General features: G+C 56.8%; 1 protein-coding gene across 1 annotated transcript; it reads left to right on the plus strand.

The window, feature by feature from the left end:
- Nucleotides 1-3740: 3740 nt before the first annotated feature.
- On the plus strand, nt 3741-16780 carry HK3 (hexokinase 3). The gene is made up of 18 exons (XM_056113042.1): nt 3741-3821; nt 5023-5185; nt 5943-6097; nt 6219-6338; nt 6767-6865; nt 7978-8077; nt 8172-8355; nt 9525-9680; nt 9808-10041; nt 10784-11079; nt 11479-11618; nt 11709-11828; nt 12550-12645; nt 12843-12942; nt 15203-15386; nt 15651-15806; nt 16283-16516; nt 16622-16780. Exons 1-18 carry the CDS (start codon nt 3741-3743, stop codon nt 16764-16766), a joined length of 2763 nt encoding a protein of 920 aa, XP_055969017.1. The 3' UTR covers nt 16767-16780.
- Nucleotides 16781-16856: the final 76 nt, after the last annotated feature.

Here is a 16856-nt window from a genome sequence, read left to right on the forward strand (position 1 = left end):
CACGCAGTCGACCCAGGTTCAATCCCCAGCACCTCATACGGGCCCCAAGTCTGCCAGGAGTAAGCCCTGAGCACTGCAGGGTGTGGCCCTGAAAAGAAAAAAAGGAATTGCAAAATCCAGCATTAGCTGGTGACTGGTAAGGGGTGGTGGAAGTAGGGGGTGGGACTTGGAGATGTTACAACACGGAAACAGTTTTCACTTTGGGGTGTGACCAGCACAGTGAGATACCATACTTGGAGAACCAGGAGAGTTTCAGCCTGAGACAGTGACCTGGGGCTGTTGTTGAGGTAAGCAGACGCCTCCCTTCCCCTCTTCCCCGCTCCTGCCTCAGCTTCTGCTCAGCCTCTACAGGGAGTAGACCCTGGGTATCAATGAGGATGCCACCCAGCTAGCTTGAACCGAAAGGCCAGTTACGCAAAGAGGAGCCAAGTAGGACCAGAACCGTAGGACAGCGGGGATGGCCCTTGTCTGGCACGTGGCTCACCCAGGTTCAATCCCTGGCACCCACTAAGGTCCCCCCCCAAGCTCCACCAGGAGTGATCCCTGAGCAGAGAGCCAGGAGTAAGCATTGAGCACTGCCTGGTGTGACTTTAAAACAGTACAAAAAATATAGTAACAGGACACTGCTAGATACAACAGATTCTTTTTTTGCTTTTTGGGTTACATCCGGTGATGCACAGGGGTTACTCCTGGCTCTGCACTCAGGAATTACTCCTGGTGGTGCTCAGGGGACCATATAGGATACTGGGAATCGAACCCGGGTCGGCTGCATGCAAGGCAAACCCCTACCCACTGTGCTACCACTCCAGTCCCTGGATACGACATTCTTCACCAAGAATTCTTCATCGAGGAAACTAAAGTTTCTTGTGGGGGGGGGGAGGGGCGTGGTGTCAAATAAACCAGACTCAGCCACAAAGATAGCACAGGGTAAATGTTCATGCACTTTCCTGACATGCAGCTGACTGGGCACTATATAGTTCCCTGAGCACTGCCAGGAGTGAGCTCTAAGCCCTGAGCACTGTTGGGTATGGCCAAAAATCCAACAAAGAATAGACCTGGGGGCAGAGCAATGGTAAAGCAGGTAGAGCATTTGCATAGCACATGCCCTACCTACTAGGTTCAATCCCTGATATTCATATGGTCCCCAAACCTGACAGAAGTGTTTCCTGAGCACCACTGGGGAAAAAAAACCAAAAATGTAGAACAGATTATGGAAAAAGTGAATGGGGCGGGGGGTGCTAGAGAGCAAATACAGTGAGTAGAGTGTTTGCCTTCCACGTGACTGGTTCAATCCCCAGCACCCCAGATGGTTCCCCAAGCACCACCAGAAGTGATGCCTGAATGCAGAGGCAGGCATAAGTTCAGAACACCTCTAATTGTGGCCCCAAAACCATAAAAAAAAGCAGGGGGCGGGTCAGAGCAACAGTATAGCAGATAGGGTGTTTGCCTTGCATACAGCTGACTAGGGTTCAATTTTCAGCATCCCATATGGTCTCTCAGACCCTCCCTGAGCACAGAGTAAGCCCTGGAGTTAGCCCTGAGCACTGCCAGGTGTGGCCCCCAAACAAAAGAGTGTCTGAGAGGGCCAGAGAGAGAGTACAGCCGGGAGGGCATTTGCCTTGCCTGCACTGACCAGGGCTCATTAGTCCCCGGCATCCCATAGGGTCTCCCAAGCATCACCAGGAGTAATTCCTGAGTGCAGAGCTAGGAGTAACCCCTGAACATTACCAGTGTGATCCAAAAAGGAAAAGAGTGTCTGAGTGAATGAACAAACGTTCCAGCCAGCTGGCATCAAACATGCAAGTTTCCCACATCTACCCCCTTGGCTCTTTCCAATGGTGATTGGTTGCATCCTCTGTGAAACTCATATTGCATTTGATGGAAACTGTAGGAATAGGTGACTTTGGAATGATCTGATGCAAACTGATTTTTTTATGCTTTTTGGGTCACACCCAGCGATGCACAGGGGTTACTCCTGGCTCTGCACTCAGGAATTACTCCTGGCGGTGCTCAGGGGACCATATGGGATGATGGGAATCGAACCCAGGTCGGCCGCGTGCATGGCAAACGCCCTACCCGCTGTGCTATCACTCCAGCCCCCACAAACTGATTTCTTGATGCACTGTAGCACTGTCCGCTGTCTCCCGTTGTTCATCAATTTGCTCGAGCGGGCACCAGTTGTTAACTGTTTTTGGCATATCGAGTATGTCGATATGGGGAGCTTGCCAGGCTCTGCCGTGGGCAGGATACTCTCGGTAGCTTTCCAGGCTCTCCGAGAGGAATGGAGGAATCAAACCTGGGTCGGCCACGTGCAAGGCAAATGCCCAACCCGTTGTGCTATCGCTCCAAAATGACATCAACATGATTTCTTGATATTAGGCAAAAATTAAGAAAGGAAAATTAAAAAAAAAAAAACTCAAGGCCAGAGAGATAATACAGTGGTAGGGCACTTGCCTTGCATGCATCTGACTCAGGTTCGATCCCCAGCACTCCACATGGTCTGAACCTGACAGGAATGATTCCTGAATGCAGAAGAGTAAGCCCTGAGCATCACTGAATGTGGTCCCAACACACACACACACACGCACGCACACACACGCGCACACAGACATACACACACTTTGGTGACTAGACTAAAGCATTAATACAGCTGGTAGGATGCTTGTCTTGCATGTGGCCAACTTGGATTCAATTCCCTGCACCCAATATGGTCCCCAAAGCACCACCAGGAGCAGTCCCTGTGCACCTAGCCAGGAGTATCCCTTGAGCATCACCAGGTGGAAAAACTTGGGGCTGAAGAGAGCATATAATTTGGGGATATTTGCAGACTTGATCCCCAAATCCACATGGGGTCCCCTAAGCCCCATCAAGAGTGATCCTGGATCTCAGAGCCAGGAGAAAACCCTGAGCACTGCCCAGTGTACACCCCATCCCCACCCCTCAAAAGAAAAGAAAAGCTATGGCCAGAACCCTGATTTCCCCCATTGTTTAGGGGGAGAGGAAAGTTTCCAAGACAACCAGAATCTTCGGAAGAATGTCTAGGAGAAATTGGGTACGAAAGCCAAGAGACAAAAGAAAGGGGGTGGAGCTTATTAGAGGCGGAGAAAGCACTTCCAGCATTGTTCAGGGCTTTCCCTGGTGCTCAGGTGCTCAGGGGCACCTTCCACAGCGAACCATCGAGGTCAGCTTGATCGAAAAGGGGTCAGGCACGTGCCTTATGATCTCCCTGTGTGATCTCTTCAGCCGGGGACGAGAGAATTCCACAGTGACAAGTAACCACAGCCTCATATGCCCGAGAGAGGGCAGGAAAGGTGGGGGCCGAGGAAAAGGCTGGGCTGGCCTCCAAGGGGTCCGAGGGGACGCTTGGGAGTGATGAGAGAAGGGAGAAAGCAGAGGCAGAGGGGATCAAGTTTGGCTGTGACTCGAGAGATGTCAAGTGAGAACCTGCAAAGGGTTCTGAAGAGGGTCAGAGAAATAGCACCACAGGTGGGGCACTTGCCTTGCACGTGTCTGACCTGGATTCGGTTCCCAGCACCACCCAGGGCATCCCCCACTTGGAGCACTGCCAGGAGTGTTCCCTGAGTGCAAAGAATGCTGAAATCCAAAGGTTCTGAGCTCCGCTCACAATTTCCTCCTGATCACCCCAGGAAGATGAAGGCGGAGAGGCTGGGACCCCAGCTTACCGGGAGGCTGTTCATTTCTCCCCCATAGGTGGCCACCCATCCCTAACGAGGACCCACATGGACCCTCCTGGGCCCTTCATGCCTCAGGAAGGCGAGAACCCTCCAGAAGTCGGGCCTTCCGCAGACAGCTCTGAGCTGGTGAGTTCAGCCCTGGGGCCCGCCCGGCTCAGGCCTGTTGGAATTCAGGGGCTGCAGGGGGAGGGGGAGGAGGGCTTCAGGCTCACCTTGCACCTAGGCACACCATCTCCTTGGGCCCTTCACACAACCTCAAGGTGGCTTTCAGGGCCTTGAGTCCTCCCAACCCGGAATGATTGAGAGCTGAGAGCACCTCAGGGCTACCTGCGAGGAACAGCAGTGGGCCAGAGTGATAGCACAGCGGGGAGGGCATTTGCCTTGCACATGACTCACCCTGGTTTAATTCCTGGCATCTCATAGGGTCCCCCCCAAGCACTGCCAGGAGTGATTACTGAGTGCAGAGCCAGGAGCAAACCCTGAGCATCACCCCAAACAGACAAACAAACGCAACTACAAGTTCAACAAGGGTTTATAGTCAAGGCTTCCTTCCGTCCTTGACCATGCCCCCAGGCTCTTGGCCATGCTCTGTCCTCCCAGCGGTGCCTTCCAGGGTCCCTAGTCCCCCATCTTCCCATCCCAACTCCACTTTGTCTGCCCAGAAACTGCAGAACTGGAAGTTGGCCCCAGAGTGCCTTGCACTCAGTCAGGGTTCTCGCCCCTTGCACGCAGCCAACCCAGGTTCGATCCCCGGCATCCCACAGGGTCCCCTGAGCACTGTCAGGAGTAATTTCTGAATGCGGAGCCAGGAGTGATTCCTGAGCATGACCTAAGAAGCCAAAAAAAAAAAAAGAAAAGAAAAAATAGCAGCATCCATTCCTCATTGTTGTTGGTGGTGGTTTTTTTGGTTTGATTTTGGCCACCCCTGATGGTTCTCAGGGCTTACTCCTGGCTTTGCACTCAAGGCATCACTCCTCGTGGTGCTTGAGGGACAATATGAGGTGTCAGGGATCGAACCCAGGTCAGCCACATGCAAGGCAAGCACCTTACCTACTGTACTATCGCTCTGGTCCCTTGGTCTGTGGGTTCATTCATGCACAGCTCTGTGGGGCCCTGTGACAGCCCCAGAATTTCAGCAGTGGAGGTGTTGGGACTTTTCTGCAGCCTGATGGTGGCAGAGGAGAGGAAAGGGTCGAGAAGGCACCCGGGCGATGTGCAAAGAGGTGCTGTTCTAAACGGGAGCTCAAAGACAGGAGCTAGGCAGGGTGGCCCTTAGGGCCTTGAGAACCAGGGACGGGCACCCCCATATCATCCTGCTTGTGCCCAGGTGCAGGCATGTCTACAGCAGTTCCTGGTGACCGGTGCCCAGCTGCGACAGATCCAGACCGCCCTCCGGAGCTCCATGGACCAGGCGCTGAGGGGCCCAGCCAGCCCGACCCCTGCTGTGCGCATGCTCCCCACCTACGTGGGCTCCATCCCGCATGGCACTGGTGTGTGGTCAGGCCTGCAAGGGAGGACTCTGGGGTGGGTGCACCTGACCCCTGGCCAGATCACTTCTAAGACCTCCCCCACTTTCAGGGGACTTTTTTTGGGGGAGGGTGACACTCAGTGATGAACAGGGGTTACTCGTGGCTCATGCACTCAGGAATTACTCCTGGTGGTTCTTGGGGGACCCTATGGGATGCTGGGAATCGAATCCGGGTCGGCCCCATGCAAGGCAAACTCCCTACCCGCTGTGCCAACACTCCAGTCCCCTCCCCCACTTTTTAGGGGGCCACACTCAGTTGTGCTTAGGGTTTACTTCTTGCTCTGTGCTCAGGGATCACTCCTGGTAGGGCTCAGGGAACCCTAGGGGATCCCACCTGGATCTGCTGGTGCAGGCACCTTCTGGACCATATGGGATGCCAGGGATTGAACCCGGGTCAGCCGCAAGCAAAGCAAGCACCCAACCTGCTGTACTATCGCTCCAGCCCCTTGGGCCATCGGACCAATGGTCCCCTTGGCTCCAGTCCCCTCCCCCTCCATTTTTTTCCGGGGGGGTTGGGTTTGGAGCCACACTTGTTGATGCTCTGGGGATCATGCAGTGCCAGGGATAGACCGTGGGGCTCCCCACTGCCAAGCCTGTGCTCAGCCCATCGGGCCAACCCCCCAGTCTCTTCCAGGTCCCTTCGTAGGAGACTGGGAGACATAGAAGGGTTGGGGGCTGGTGGACAGGAGGATTGCTCTAGCCAGTTCCATGCCCTGCAGAACAAGGCGACTTCGTGGTGCTGGAGCTGGGGGCCACAGGCGCCTCCCTCCGTGTTCTCTGGGTGACCCTGACGGGCACCGAGTGGCCCAGGATGAAGCCCCGGAGTCAAGAGTTCATCATTCCCCCAGAGGTGATGCAGGGGCCCGGCCAGCAGGTGAGAGCTCACAGCTCGCTCTTGGGGTCCCGCAGGGCAGCCGGCTCAGGTGTGTGTGTGTGGGAGTGAGATGGGAGGGGGAGGGAGGGCATCTCTGAGCCCCACCCCTGCCCCTTCCCAGCTCTTTGACTTTGCTACCTGCTGCCTGGCGGAGTTCCTGGACGCGCTCCCTGAAGTCCAGCATAAGCTGCAACTGGGGTTCAGCTTCTCTTTCCCCTGTCATCAGACAGGCCTTGACCAGGTAAGTGGGGGACAGGGGTGATCTGCGGATGTTGGACAAGTGACCTGCTTTGTTTTTCTTCTTTTTAGTGTGTGTGGGGGGGGGGCACACACCCAGCCATGCTCAGGGGCTTCTCCTGGCTCTGCACTCAGGAGTTACTCCTGGCCTGGCAGTGCTCCAGGGACCCTATGGGATGCCGTGGATTGAACCTGAGTTGACCGCATGCAAGGCAAACACCCTCTCTGCTGTCCCCTCTCTTTTTGGGTCACACCTGGCGATGCTCAGGGGTTAGTCCTGGCTCTGCTCTCAGGAGTTACTCCTGGCAGTGCTCAGAGGACCATATGGGATGCTGGGAATCGAACCCGGGTCGGCCGTGTGCAAGGCAAACACCCTACTCGCTGTGCTATCGCTCCAGCCCCTCTCTCTGGATTTTCTAACCCCCCCCCCAGAGCACCCTCATTTCCTGGACCAAGGGTTTCCGGTGCAGCGGTGTGGAAGGCCAAGATGTGGTCCAGCTACTGAGGGAAGCTATCGAGCGGCAGGACCTGGTGAGTGGGGAGGGGCCGCCCACAAAGTCCTGCTAGACTCTCCCTCTTGAGATACCTCTTCTAGGGACTGTGGGGATTCCCCAGCAGTGCTCAGGAGCCACAGGGCCACTCCTGGCAAGAACCAGACAACCGGGCTGAAGAGTTGAATGCTCAGGCCTGAGGATGTGGTGTGATTTGGGAGGCTTTGGGGAGGGGGTGTGTTGTGCCAGGGAAAAATCTCGAGTCCTTGTGCTTGCAAGGGATGTGTCCTGACCCCTGAGCTCTCTCTTCAGCCACATTTTCTCCATGTTTTTTATTTTTATTGTGTTTTGTTTTTTGGGCCAAGGTGGTGCTCAGGGCTTACTCCTGGTTCTGCACTCAGGATTACTTCTAATGGTGCTCAGAGTAACATAAGGATGCCAGGGATTGGGCTGGAACAATAGCACAGCGGGTAGGGCGTTTGCCTTGCACGCAGCCGACCCGAGTTTGATTCCCAGCATCCCATATGGTCCCTCGAGCACTGCCAGGAGTGATTCCCGAGTGCAAAGCCAGGAGTAACCCCTGAACATCGCCGGGTGTGACTCAAAAAAAGAAAAAAAAAAGGATGCCAGGGATTAAACCTGGGTCAGCGACATGTAAAGCAAGCGCCCTCCCCACGGTACTATTTCTCTGGGCCCCTCCATGTCCTTTAGGAGGATGTGTTGCGGGTAAATGCTCCCATTTTACAGGTATGGAGACTGAGGCTTTAAAGAAAAAAGAAAAAAGGGACCAGAGAGATAGCACAGTGGATACAGTACTTGCCTTGAGTACCATCAGGTGTGGCCCTAAAACCAGAAGGAAATAAAGGAAAACTTGAGGGGGCTGGAGTGATAGCACAGCAGGGAGGGCATTTGCCTTGCACATGGCCGACCCTGGTTCAATCCCCAGCATCCCATATGGTCCCCTGATCATCACCGGGAGTAATTCCTGAGTGCAGAGCCAGGAGTAACCCCTGAGCATCGCTGGGTATGACCCAAAAAGAAAAAAAAAAGGAAGGAAAACTTGAAACTTGAGAAGGTGGAGGTGTGTGGATTTGGGGGTCTCCTTGGAGATCTCTGGGTACCCGCTGACCTCTGTCCTCCCTCTGTGGCCAGGCACGCCGTGTGGAAGTGGTCGCTGTGGTCAACGACACGGTGGGCACCATGATGGGCTGTGAGCGGGGGGTCGGGCCCTGTGAAATTGGGCTTGTTGTAGGTAAGACGGGAGTTGGCTGGGGGCGTGGACTTGGGGGGGGGAGGCAGCTGCCGCCTGGGGGGTGGCAATCCTCACTGGGGGTCTTCCCTGGTAGACACAGGCACCAATGCCTGCTACATGGAGGAAGCTGGTCACGTGTCCACACTGGACGAAGACCGGGGCCGCGTGTGCATCAGCGTTGAGTGGGGTTCCTTCAGCCAGGACGGGGTGCTGACCCCCTTGTTCACCCCCTTCGACCACACCCTGGACTTGGAGTCTCTGAACCCCGGGACCCAAAGGTAGCCTGACCTCCTATGTCTGCCACTTGCCTGTCCTCTCTCCCTCCTGGACTTGAGTTTCCAGAACCTTTGGGGACTGGGGGAGTGCTGACCAATTCAAAGAAGCAAAGGGGGGGCTGGAGCAATAGCTCAGCGGGGAGGGCATTTGCCTTGCACGCGACTGACCCGAGTTCGATTCCCAGCATCCCATATGGTCCCCTGAGCACTGCCAGGAGTATTTTCTTAGGGCATGAACCAGGAGTAACCCCTGTGCATCGCTGGGTGTGACCCAAAAAGACAAAAAAAAAAGTCAAAGGAGCAAAGGCTCCGGGCTGCATCATGCAGCGGGAAGGGTTATTGCCTTAAATGCAGTCAACCGGGGTTCGATCCCCAGCATCCCATAGAGTCCCCCAAGCTCTGCCAGGAAAGATCCCTGGAAAGCACACACACACACACACACACACACACACACACACACACACACACACACAGGAGCAAAGGCTCAAGGTTCTAGAACTGGGGGAAGGGGATTGGAGCTATAGAACAACTCAGGGGGAATTCACCTTGCAAATAGCTGAGCTGGGTTCAATCCCCAACATCCCATATGGTCTTTCAAGCACCACCAGGAGTGAATCCTGAGTGTAGAGCCAGGAGTAACCTTAGAGTATCAAAGGGTGTGGCCCCCCAAAAGCCAACCCCCCCAAACAAAAACAATACAGCAGGGAAGGCACTTGCTTTGCTCACAGCCAACCCAGGTTCAATTCCTGGTATCCCATAGGGTCACCCAAAACCCCACCAGGAGTGGTCCCTGGGCTCAGAGCCCTGAGAAAGCCTTTTGCACTGCCAAATGCGCCCCTTCTGGAGCTAAACTTCCCACCCGACCCTCCCTTATTCCCTGTCCTTACTGGTTCTGACGGGTGGCAATTCAGAGGAAACAAAGCACTCAAATTCCCCTTTTTGGGTCCTCCTACCCCCTGGATGGTCTCCCTGAAGTGAACTTCCGCCAAAGCTAAAGGAGGGGCCTTGGCAAGCCCCCAACTGTGTGGGTGAGCATTTCCTGGGAGGCTGTTTGTTGATGGAACCTCAGTTTAAGGCCCGCCCCAAAAGTCTTGGTTGAGCAGGTGGAAGGTTTAGAAAAGGCTCTGTGTGCGTCCCCCTCCCCTCACACCGTGGGGTGCCTGTCCCCGCAGATTTGAGAAGATGATCGGAGGTCTGTACCTGGGGGAGCTGGTACGGCTGGTGCTGGTGCATTTGACTCAGGCGGGGGTCCTGTTTGGCGGCCAAGCCTCCCCAGCTCTGCTGAACCTCGGCAGCTTCCGGCTGGAGGACTTGGCGGAGATGGAGGCGTAAGTAGGAGAAACAGGAGTATGGGGGCTTGGGAGGGACAGTGGATGGGTCTTGGCAGCTCAGTCCCCAGTGTGGGGCTGGGGGCTACTTGGATGGAACCCTGCACTGAGCCTTCTCCCCCCGCAGCCCCTCGGCAGGGGAGCCCCGCGTGCGCGCCGTCCTGCAGCGCTTGGGCCTGAGCGTGGGAGCGGCGGATGCGTCGCGGGTGCAGCGCGTGTGTGCGGTGGTGTGCGCGCGGGCGGCCCGGCTCTGCGCCGCAGCCCTCGCCGCTGTCCTCTCCCGCCTCCAGCACAGCCGCGAGCAGCCGAGCCTCCAGCTCGCCGTAGCCACGGGAGGCCGAGTGTTCGAGCAACTGCCCAGGTAGTGGGAAGGGTTAGGGAGCCGTCCTGGGGAGACGTTCAAAGGACTGGAATATTATGGGGTTTCGCCTGTGAGAATCTTGGGTTCCAGCCCTGGCCTCACATGGACCCCAAGCACGGAGCTCGGTAGTTCCAGAGCATCACCAGGTGTGCCCGCCTTCAAAAAGTCAGAGATTGGGGGGCTGGAGTGATAGCACAGCGGGTAGGGCGTTTGCCTTGCACACGGCTGACCCAGGTTTGATTCCCAGCATCCCGAGCACCGCCAAGGGTAATTCCTGAGTGCAGAGCCAGGAGGATCCCCTGTGCATCGCCAGGTGTAACCCCAAAAAGCAAAAAAAAAAAGCCAGGGATTGGGGCTGGAGAGATGGGACAGCCAGTAGGGTGCTTGCTTTGCACATGACTGACCCGGGTTCCATCCCAGAACCCCATATGGTCCCTTGGAGAACTGCCAGGAATAATTCCTGAGTGCAGAGACAGGAGTAACGACTGAGCATTGCTGGGTGCGCACCCCCCCCCCGCCAAAAAAAAAAAAAGACTCAGGATCGTGGGTGGCGTTGTTGACACAGCTCTGGAGGTGTGGTGCAGCAGGGACCCCTGGTAGGGTTCTTTTCTTGGAAGCTGGGCAGATATGCCAGGTAGAAAGCAATTTCGAAGGAAAGGGCTGGGACCCAGGGGGTTAGCCTGCCATGCAGGCCAGAACTGGCGGCGAGCCCAGGTGCTGTCTGCTCTGTCTCTCCTCCTAGCTTCCTCCGGATCCTGCAGGAGACCGTGGGGCTCCTGGTCCCCGAGTGCGATGTCTCTTTCCACCGCTCTCTGGACGGCGGCGGCCAGGGGGTGGCGATGGTGACGGCGGTGGCTGCCCGCCTGGCCGCCCACCGGAGTCTGCTGGCCTCCACCCTGGCACCTTTCCAGCTGAATCGAGAGCAGCTGGCAGCTGTGCAGGCGCAGATGCGCGAGGCCATGGTCAGGGGGCTCCAAGGGAAGGCCTCCTCCCTCCGCATGCTCCCCACTTACGTCAGGGCCACACCTGATGGCAGCGGTGAGGACCAGTGGGTGGGGTTTGTTGGGCTATAAGGGGCGTGGCTCGGTCTGGGGGCGTGACCAGCATGGAGGTGTGGTCCGGGTTTGGGGGCGTGGTTATGGCCGAGAGTAATATAAACTGGGGGGCGTGGCTCGGACTGGGGGCGTGGTCTAGGTGAAGGTGGGGCCCGGGCTTGGGGCGTGGTCACGGCTGAGGCCGTGGCATGGGCTGGGCCTAAGATGGGGGCGTGGCCAGGGCTAGGGCGTGGCCCGGGCTGGGCCACAGCTGGGGCCGTGATGAGGGCTGGGACACAACTTAGAACACGGTCCCATCTGGCGGCGCAGCGTGAGCTGGGGGCTGGTATGGGCTGGGCTGCTCCACCAGCTCTGCCTTACCAGCCAGACCACTGTTCCACAGAGCGTGGGGACTTCCTGGCCCTGGACCTTGGGGGTACCCACTTCCGGGTCCTCCTGGTGCGCCTGGCAGCGGGGAGCGTTCGGATCACCAATGAGGTCTATTCCATCCCGGAGTGTGTGGCCCAGGGCTCAGGACAGCAGGTACTACAGGGAGCCTGGACCTGGGGTGGGGACTGGGGGATGGGGAAGGACCGGCGGGGAGCCCTTCCCTCATATGCCCACCTCCCACAGCTCTTCGACCACATCGTTGACTGCATCGTGGACTTTCAGCAGCAGTGGGGCCTGAGTGGGCAGAGCCTCCCGCTGGGTTTCACTTTTTCCTTCCCCTGCAGGCAGCTGGGCCTGGACCAGGTAAAGCTGGGGCTCTAGAAAGGGTCAGCCCTGAATCCTACAACTGGCATGCATTTTAGGGGGTCAGAAGGGGGACATCACGGTGCTAGGTTGGCAGCAGGGAGACTCTACAGGGATTAGGTGACTTGCTTTGCACATGACCAGCTCTGGTTTGATCCTGCGCATCCCAGTGTCTCCCATGCCTCACCAGGAATGATTCTTGAGCACAGCGCCAGAAATAGCCCCAGAGCACGGTTGGATATGGCCCCAAGCCACGACAGGCAAAGGCCCATCCGTTTTTTCCCAGAGCTGGTGTGCCCACAGGCAGTGGGTCAGCCTGGAGGTTGTGAGGTTGGGTCATAGGGGGGGTCGATTCGATGGGCACCCAGCAGGATGGCCTGTGGAGGTGCTACAGTATCTCCCAAGCGCTGGATACTAGACCAGCAGAAGCCTGTTGCTGCCTCTCAAAGGAACTTTTCAAAGTCTTTTGGCTGGGCCAGAGCGATAGCACAGCAGAGAGGGCGTTTGCTTTGCATGTGGCAGACCCGGGTTCTATTCCTGACATCCCAATAGATCCCCCGAATCCCACCAGGAGTGATCCCTGAGTGCAGAGGCAGGAGTAAGCCCTTGAGCATCGTCAGATATGGCCCCAAAACCAAAAAGGAAAGAAAGAAAGGGATGTCAGCTTTAAGGGGCAGTGGGAGGTTCCCATCCCCTCCTCTCCCTTGCACCCATACCGCAGGGCATCCTCCTGAACTGGACCAAGGGTTTTAAGGCTTCAGACTGTGAGGGCCACGATGTGGTGCGTCTACTGCGGGAAGCCATAGGACGCAGACAGGTAAGTTGCAGCTTCCAGTGAAGGTTGGGGAGGGAGGGGGGGCGTACTTCATCGGCGGGGGGAGGGGGAGCAAAGCGACTCCTGCTTCCCAATGGGGGTGGGGGAGGCCTCTGCAGCTCTAGACCTCTGGGTCCAGCGCCAGTTGCCGTGGCGACCACGTTGCCTAGCAACCGAACAGCGCGTCCTTTTGTGCACAGGGAGTGGAGCTGAATGTGGTCGCCATTGTCAATGACACAGTGGGGACCATGATGTCCTGCGGCTACGAGGACCCTCGCTGCGAGGTTGGCCTCATTGTCGGTGAGGAGGGTCCTGCTCTTTTGTGCCCCAAATGTCTCCTGTGAAATCCGTAACCTCTGCTCTGACCCAGGGGAGTCCTTGGAAACACAATAGCATTGGTTGTGGGCAGGGGGTGCCCTGGAACACAGCTTAGCGATGGTTTTATAGTCATTCTGTTCTGAGCCAGCTGCGGAATGAACCGGGGTTGGGGAGACAGAGAGCTGAGAGTTGGGCGGAAATACTAGATAGGGTCACCATGGGCAAAGCCACGACCTTGGGTAATTTTCCAGCCACACAATGACCTTGTAGAACTTACCAGCCCCTTGATCTCCTCTAAAATCGTGCACCTTCTAAGAAGAGTCTGATTTTTCAGTTGTTGGTTTGGATCAGGGGCTCTACCTGACAGAGCTCCTGAATCTGTGTTCAGGGATCACTCTTGGGGGGCTCGGACCCTATGGGGTGCCAGAGATGGAATGTGGGTCAGCAGCATGCAAGGCAAGCACCCTCTCCATTGTACTATTGCTCTGGCCTAAAGGATCTGTTTATTGGAGGCAATTGAGAGAATGTCTCCAGGGCTCCTGAGTATAGGAAGTGGGGAATAGTACCAGATCCGGGGTGGGAGCAATAGTACAGCGGGTAGGGCATTTGTTTTGCATGCGGCCGACCCGAGTTCAATCCCTGGCATCCCTAATGGTCCCCCAAGCACTGCCAGTAGTAATTCCTGAGTGCAGAGTCAGGAGTAACCCCAGAGCATCACCGGGTGTGACCCAAAAAGCAAAAAAAAAAAAAAAGTACCAGATCCTTCTATGAAGTACCCCTCAGTTGCCAGTTGGGGCAGGGCAAAGGGGAGGAGGGAGGGAGCTGAGGGAGGGAGTTCCCTGCTTTTCCCTCCAGGGTCCAGGGACTGAGCTCAGCTCCAGTACAGACAGTGGAGCGCTGAATTCAATGCAACTCCCAAGGGCAATGAAGCTGAGAAAATAAGGGAGTCAAGGGCCAGAGGGATAGTACAGTGGGTAGGATGCTAGCCTTACACGGGGCCAAACTGTTTTCAATTCCTGGCGTCCCGTGTGGTCTCCCAAGCATGCCAGGGGTGATCCCTGAGCATAGCCAGGTGTGACCTGAAAACAAACAAAAAAAAAAACGGGCTGGAGTGATAGCACAGTGGGTAGGGCGTTTGCCTTGCATGTGGCTGACCCAGGTTCAATTCCTGGTATTCCATATGGTCCCCTGAGCACCGCCAGGAGTAATTCCTGAGTGCAGAACCAGGAGTAACCCCTGAGCATCACTGGGTGTGACCCCCAAAAAATAAGGAAAAAAGGGGGGTGCCATAGGAGGGTAAGTTGTAAAAATAATTTATTTAAGAGTCCAAAGAGCTGTTATATCGGGTAAGGTGCTTACCTTGTACACAGCTGACCAGGGTTATTCCCTGGCAGCCCATATGGTCCCGCATGCCCTGCCAAGAGTGATTATGTTCTTTTTTTTCTTTTTGGGTCACACCTGGCACTCCTGATGGTGCTCAGGGGACCATATGGGATGCTGGGAATTGAACCCGGGTTGGCCGCGTGCAAGGCAAACACCCTACCCGCTGTACTATCACTCCAGCCGCACCCAGAGTGATTCTGGGGCACAGAGTCAGGAGTCGTCCCTGATCACAGTGAGGTGTAACAAAAAAAGGGTGAAAAAAGAAGAGAAAAAATTGAAAAGAAACTAGGCTTGGAAGGAGAGGATGTGATGGACTCCAGTTCCCACTGTTTTTTTTTTTTAATCACATCCAGTGATGCTCAGGGGTCTGGCTCTGCACTCAGTAATTACTCCTGGCAGTGCATGGGGGATGCCGGGGATTGAACCTGGGTCGGCCACGTGCAAGGCAAACTTCCTACCCGCTGTACTATCGCTCCGGTCCCTCAGTTCCCACTCTGGTCCCCTTCTCTGCTTCAAACTGGGCACAGATGCAGAAGTAGTGTGGCCCGCTCATCAGGCATCCTCTGGCCATTTGGGGGCCCTGGTATCCCCAGAGAGATATCCCGAGCCTTTGCTTTGACTGGAGACTTGGGGCTGGCCCCGCTGACAGTGGGAGACCTGAACACAACTGCCTGGGCAGGACTGAGGGGCGGGTTCTTCTCAGCGCCCCCTATGGGTCAGGGCGGGTGAAGCACCTATGAACGGGAAAGCAAAGGCCTGGAGGGAGACAGAGTGGTCGGGAACGTGCCCCAACTTTGCCATCTTGGTGTGGCATGCGTTACTCCCCGCATCCCTAACGGACTTCCACTGCCATCTGCAGGGACGGGCACCAATGTTTGTTATATGGAAGAACTTCAGAACGTGGCGGGCGCCTTCGGGAACTCGGGCCACATGTGCATTAATATGGAATGGGGCGCCTTTGGGGATGATGGGTCCCTGGACGCGCTCAGCACCCGCTTCGACGCGGACGTGGACCAGGCCTCCATCAACCCCGGCAAGCAGAGGTCCCAGCTCACCCCTGGGGGCTTACGGGGCTGTGCTGGGCCGATAGAGGGGGTGGGGGCGGTGGGAGGGGGGGTTGAGGGGTGAGCTCTTACTCCATGCACACACACACACACACACACACACCTGGGGGCTTGCGGAGCACTGCTGGGCCGCTGGCGGTGGTGGAGGGGGGTTGAGGGGTGAGCTCTTACCACACACATACATACACACACACACACACACACACACACACACACACACACACACACTTGCCCTCCTCGCAGGTTTGAGAAGATGATCAGCGGCATGTACCTGGGGGAGATCGTCCGCCACATCCTCCTGCATTTAACCAGCCTTGGGGTTCTCTTCCGGGGCCGGGAGACCCAGCGCCTTCAGGCCCGAGACATTTTCAAGACCCAGTTTCTCTCGGAGATTGAAAGGTGCCTCACTGCCGTGCTTAGATCAAAGGCTGCATTGCAGGCTTTTTGCGTGGGGGAAGCCCTGGGTTCAATTCCAGACACTGCAGGGTCTCTGAGCAGCGCCAGCTGTAGCCCCCCACCACCCACCAAAGAAAGATGTATTGTCCCCTTTTGTGCCCCAAAGAGCCTTTCTGGGTGCACTTTTTGTTTTTGGAAGGGGATAACCCAACTGTGCTTAGGGCTCCCTCCTGGTTCTGTGCTCAGGGATCACTCCCTGGCAATACTTGGATGCACTATATGTGCTGTTGGGATCGAACTCAGGTGACGTCATGCGCAAGGTGCTTACCGGTTCTGCTATCTCTACCAGTTCGGGTCTCTGTGCCCTGGGTGTGGGAAGCTGGTGGGTGGAGCAAGTGGGAAGCTGGTGGGTGGAGCCAGGTCTCGCGGGAACTGACGTAGACCCCGCCCCTCTGAACGCCCCTCCCTTCTGGCCCCAGCGACAGCTTGGCCCTGAGACAGGTCCGCTCCATCCTGGAGGACCTGGGGCTGGACCTGACCTCCGATGACGCCCTGATGGTGCTCGAGGTGTGTCAGGCTGTGTCTCAGCGGGCCGCCCAGCTCTGCGGGGCCGGCGTAGCCGCCGTGGTGGAGAAGATCCGTGAGAACCGTGGCCTGGACAGGCTGGCCGTGTCGGTGGGCGTGGACGGGACCCTGTACAAGATGCACCCCCAGTGAGTCTGGGTGCTGATCGGGCAGGGCAGGCACGGCCAGGAGCAAAGACGGGGGGCACACCTGGGATGAGCATTGGACCCAGGCCTCCCCTTTCTCCCTCGTAGCTTCTCCAGCCTGGTGGCGGCCACCGTGCGCGAGCTGGCACCTCGCTGCCAAGTCACTTTCCTGCAATCGGAAGACGGGTCTGGCAAAGGGGCGGCCCTGGTCACTGCTGTCGCCTGCCGCCTTGCCTCGACCGCCCGGGCCTGAAGAAATCGCCAGGAAGCAGCTGCACGTGGAACCAGGATCTCCACCTTGATCCCCAGTTTACCTTGAACCCCCCCGCAGACTTCCTCCTCC

This window comes from Sorex fumeus, unplaced genomic scaffold (genome assembly GCF_029834395.1).
Source record: "Sorex fumeus unplaced genomic scaffold, SorFum_2.1 ptg000019l, whole genome shotgun sequence".
Taxonomy (NCBI): Eukaryota; Metazoa; Chordata; class Mammalia; order Eulipotyphla; family Soricidae; genus Sorex; species Sorex fumeus.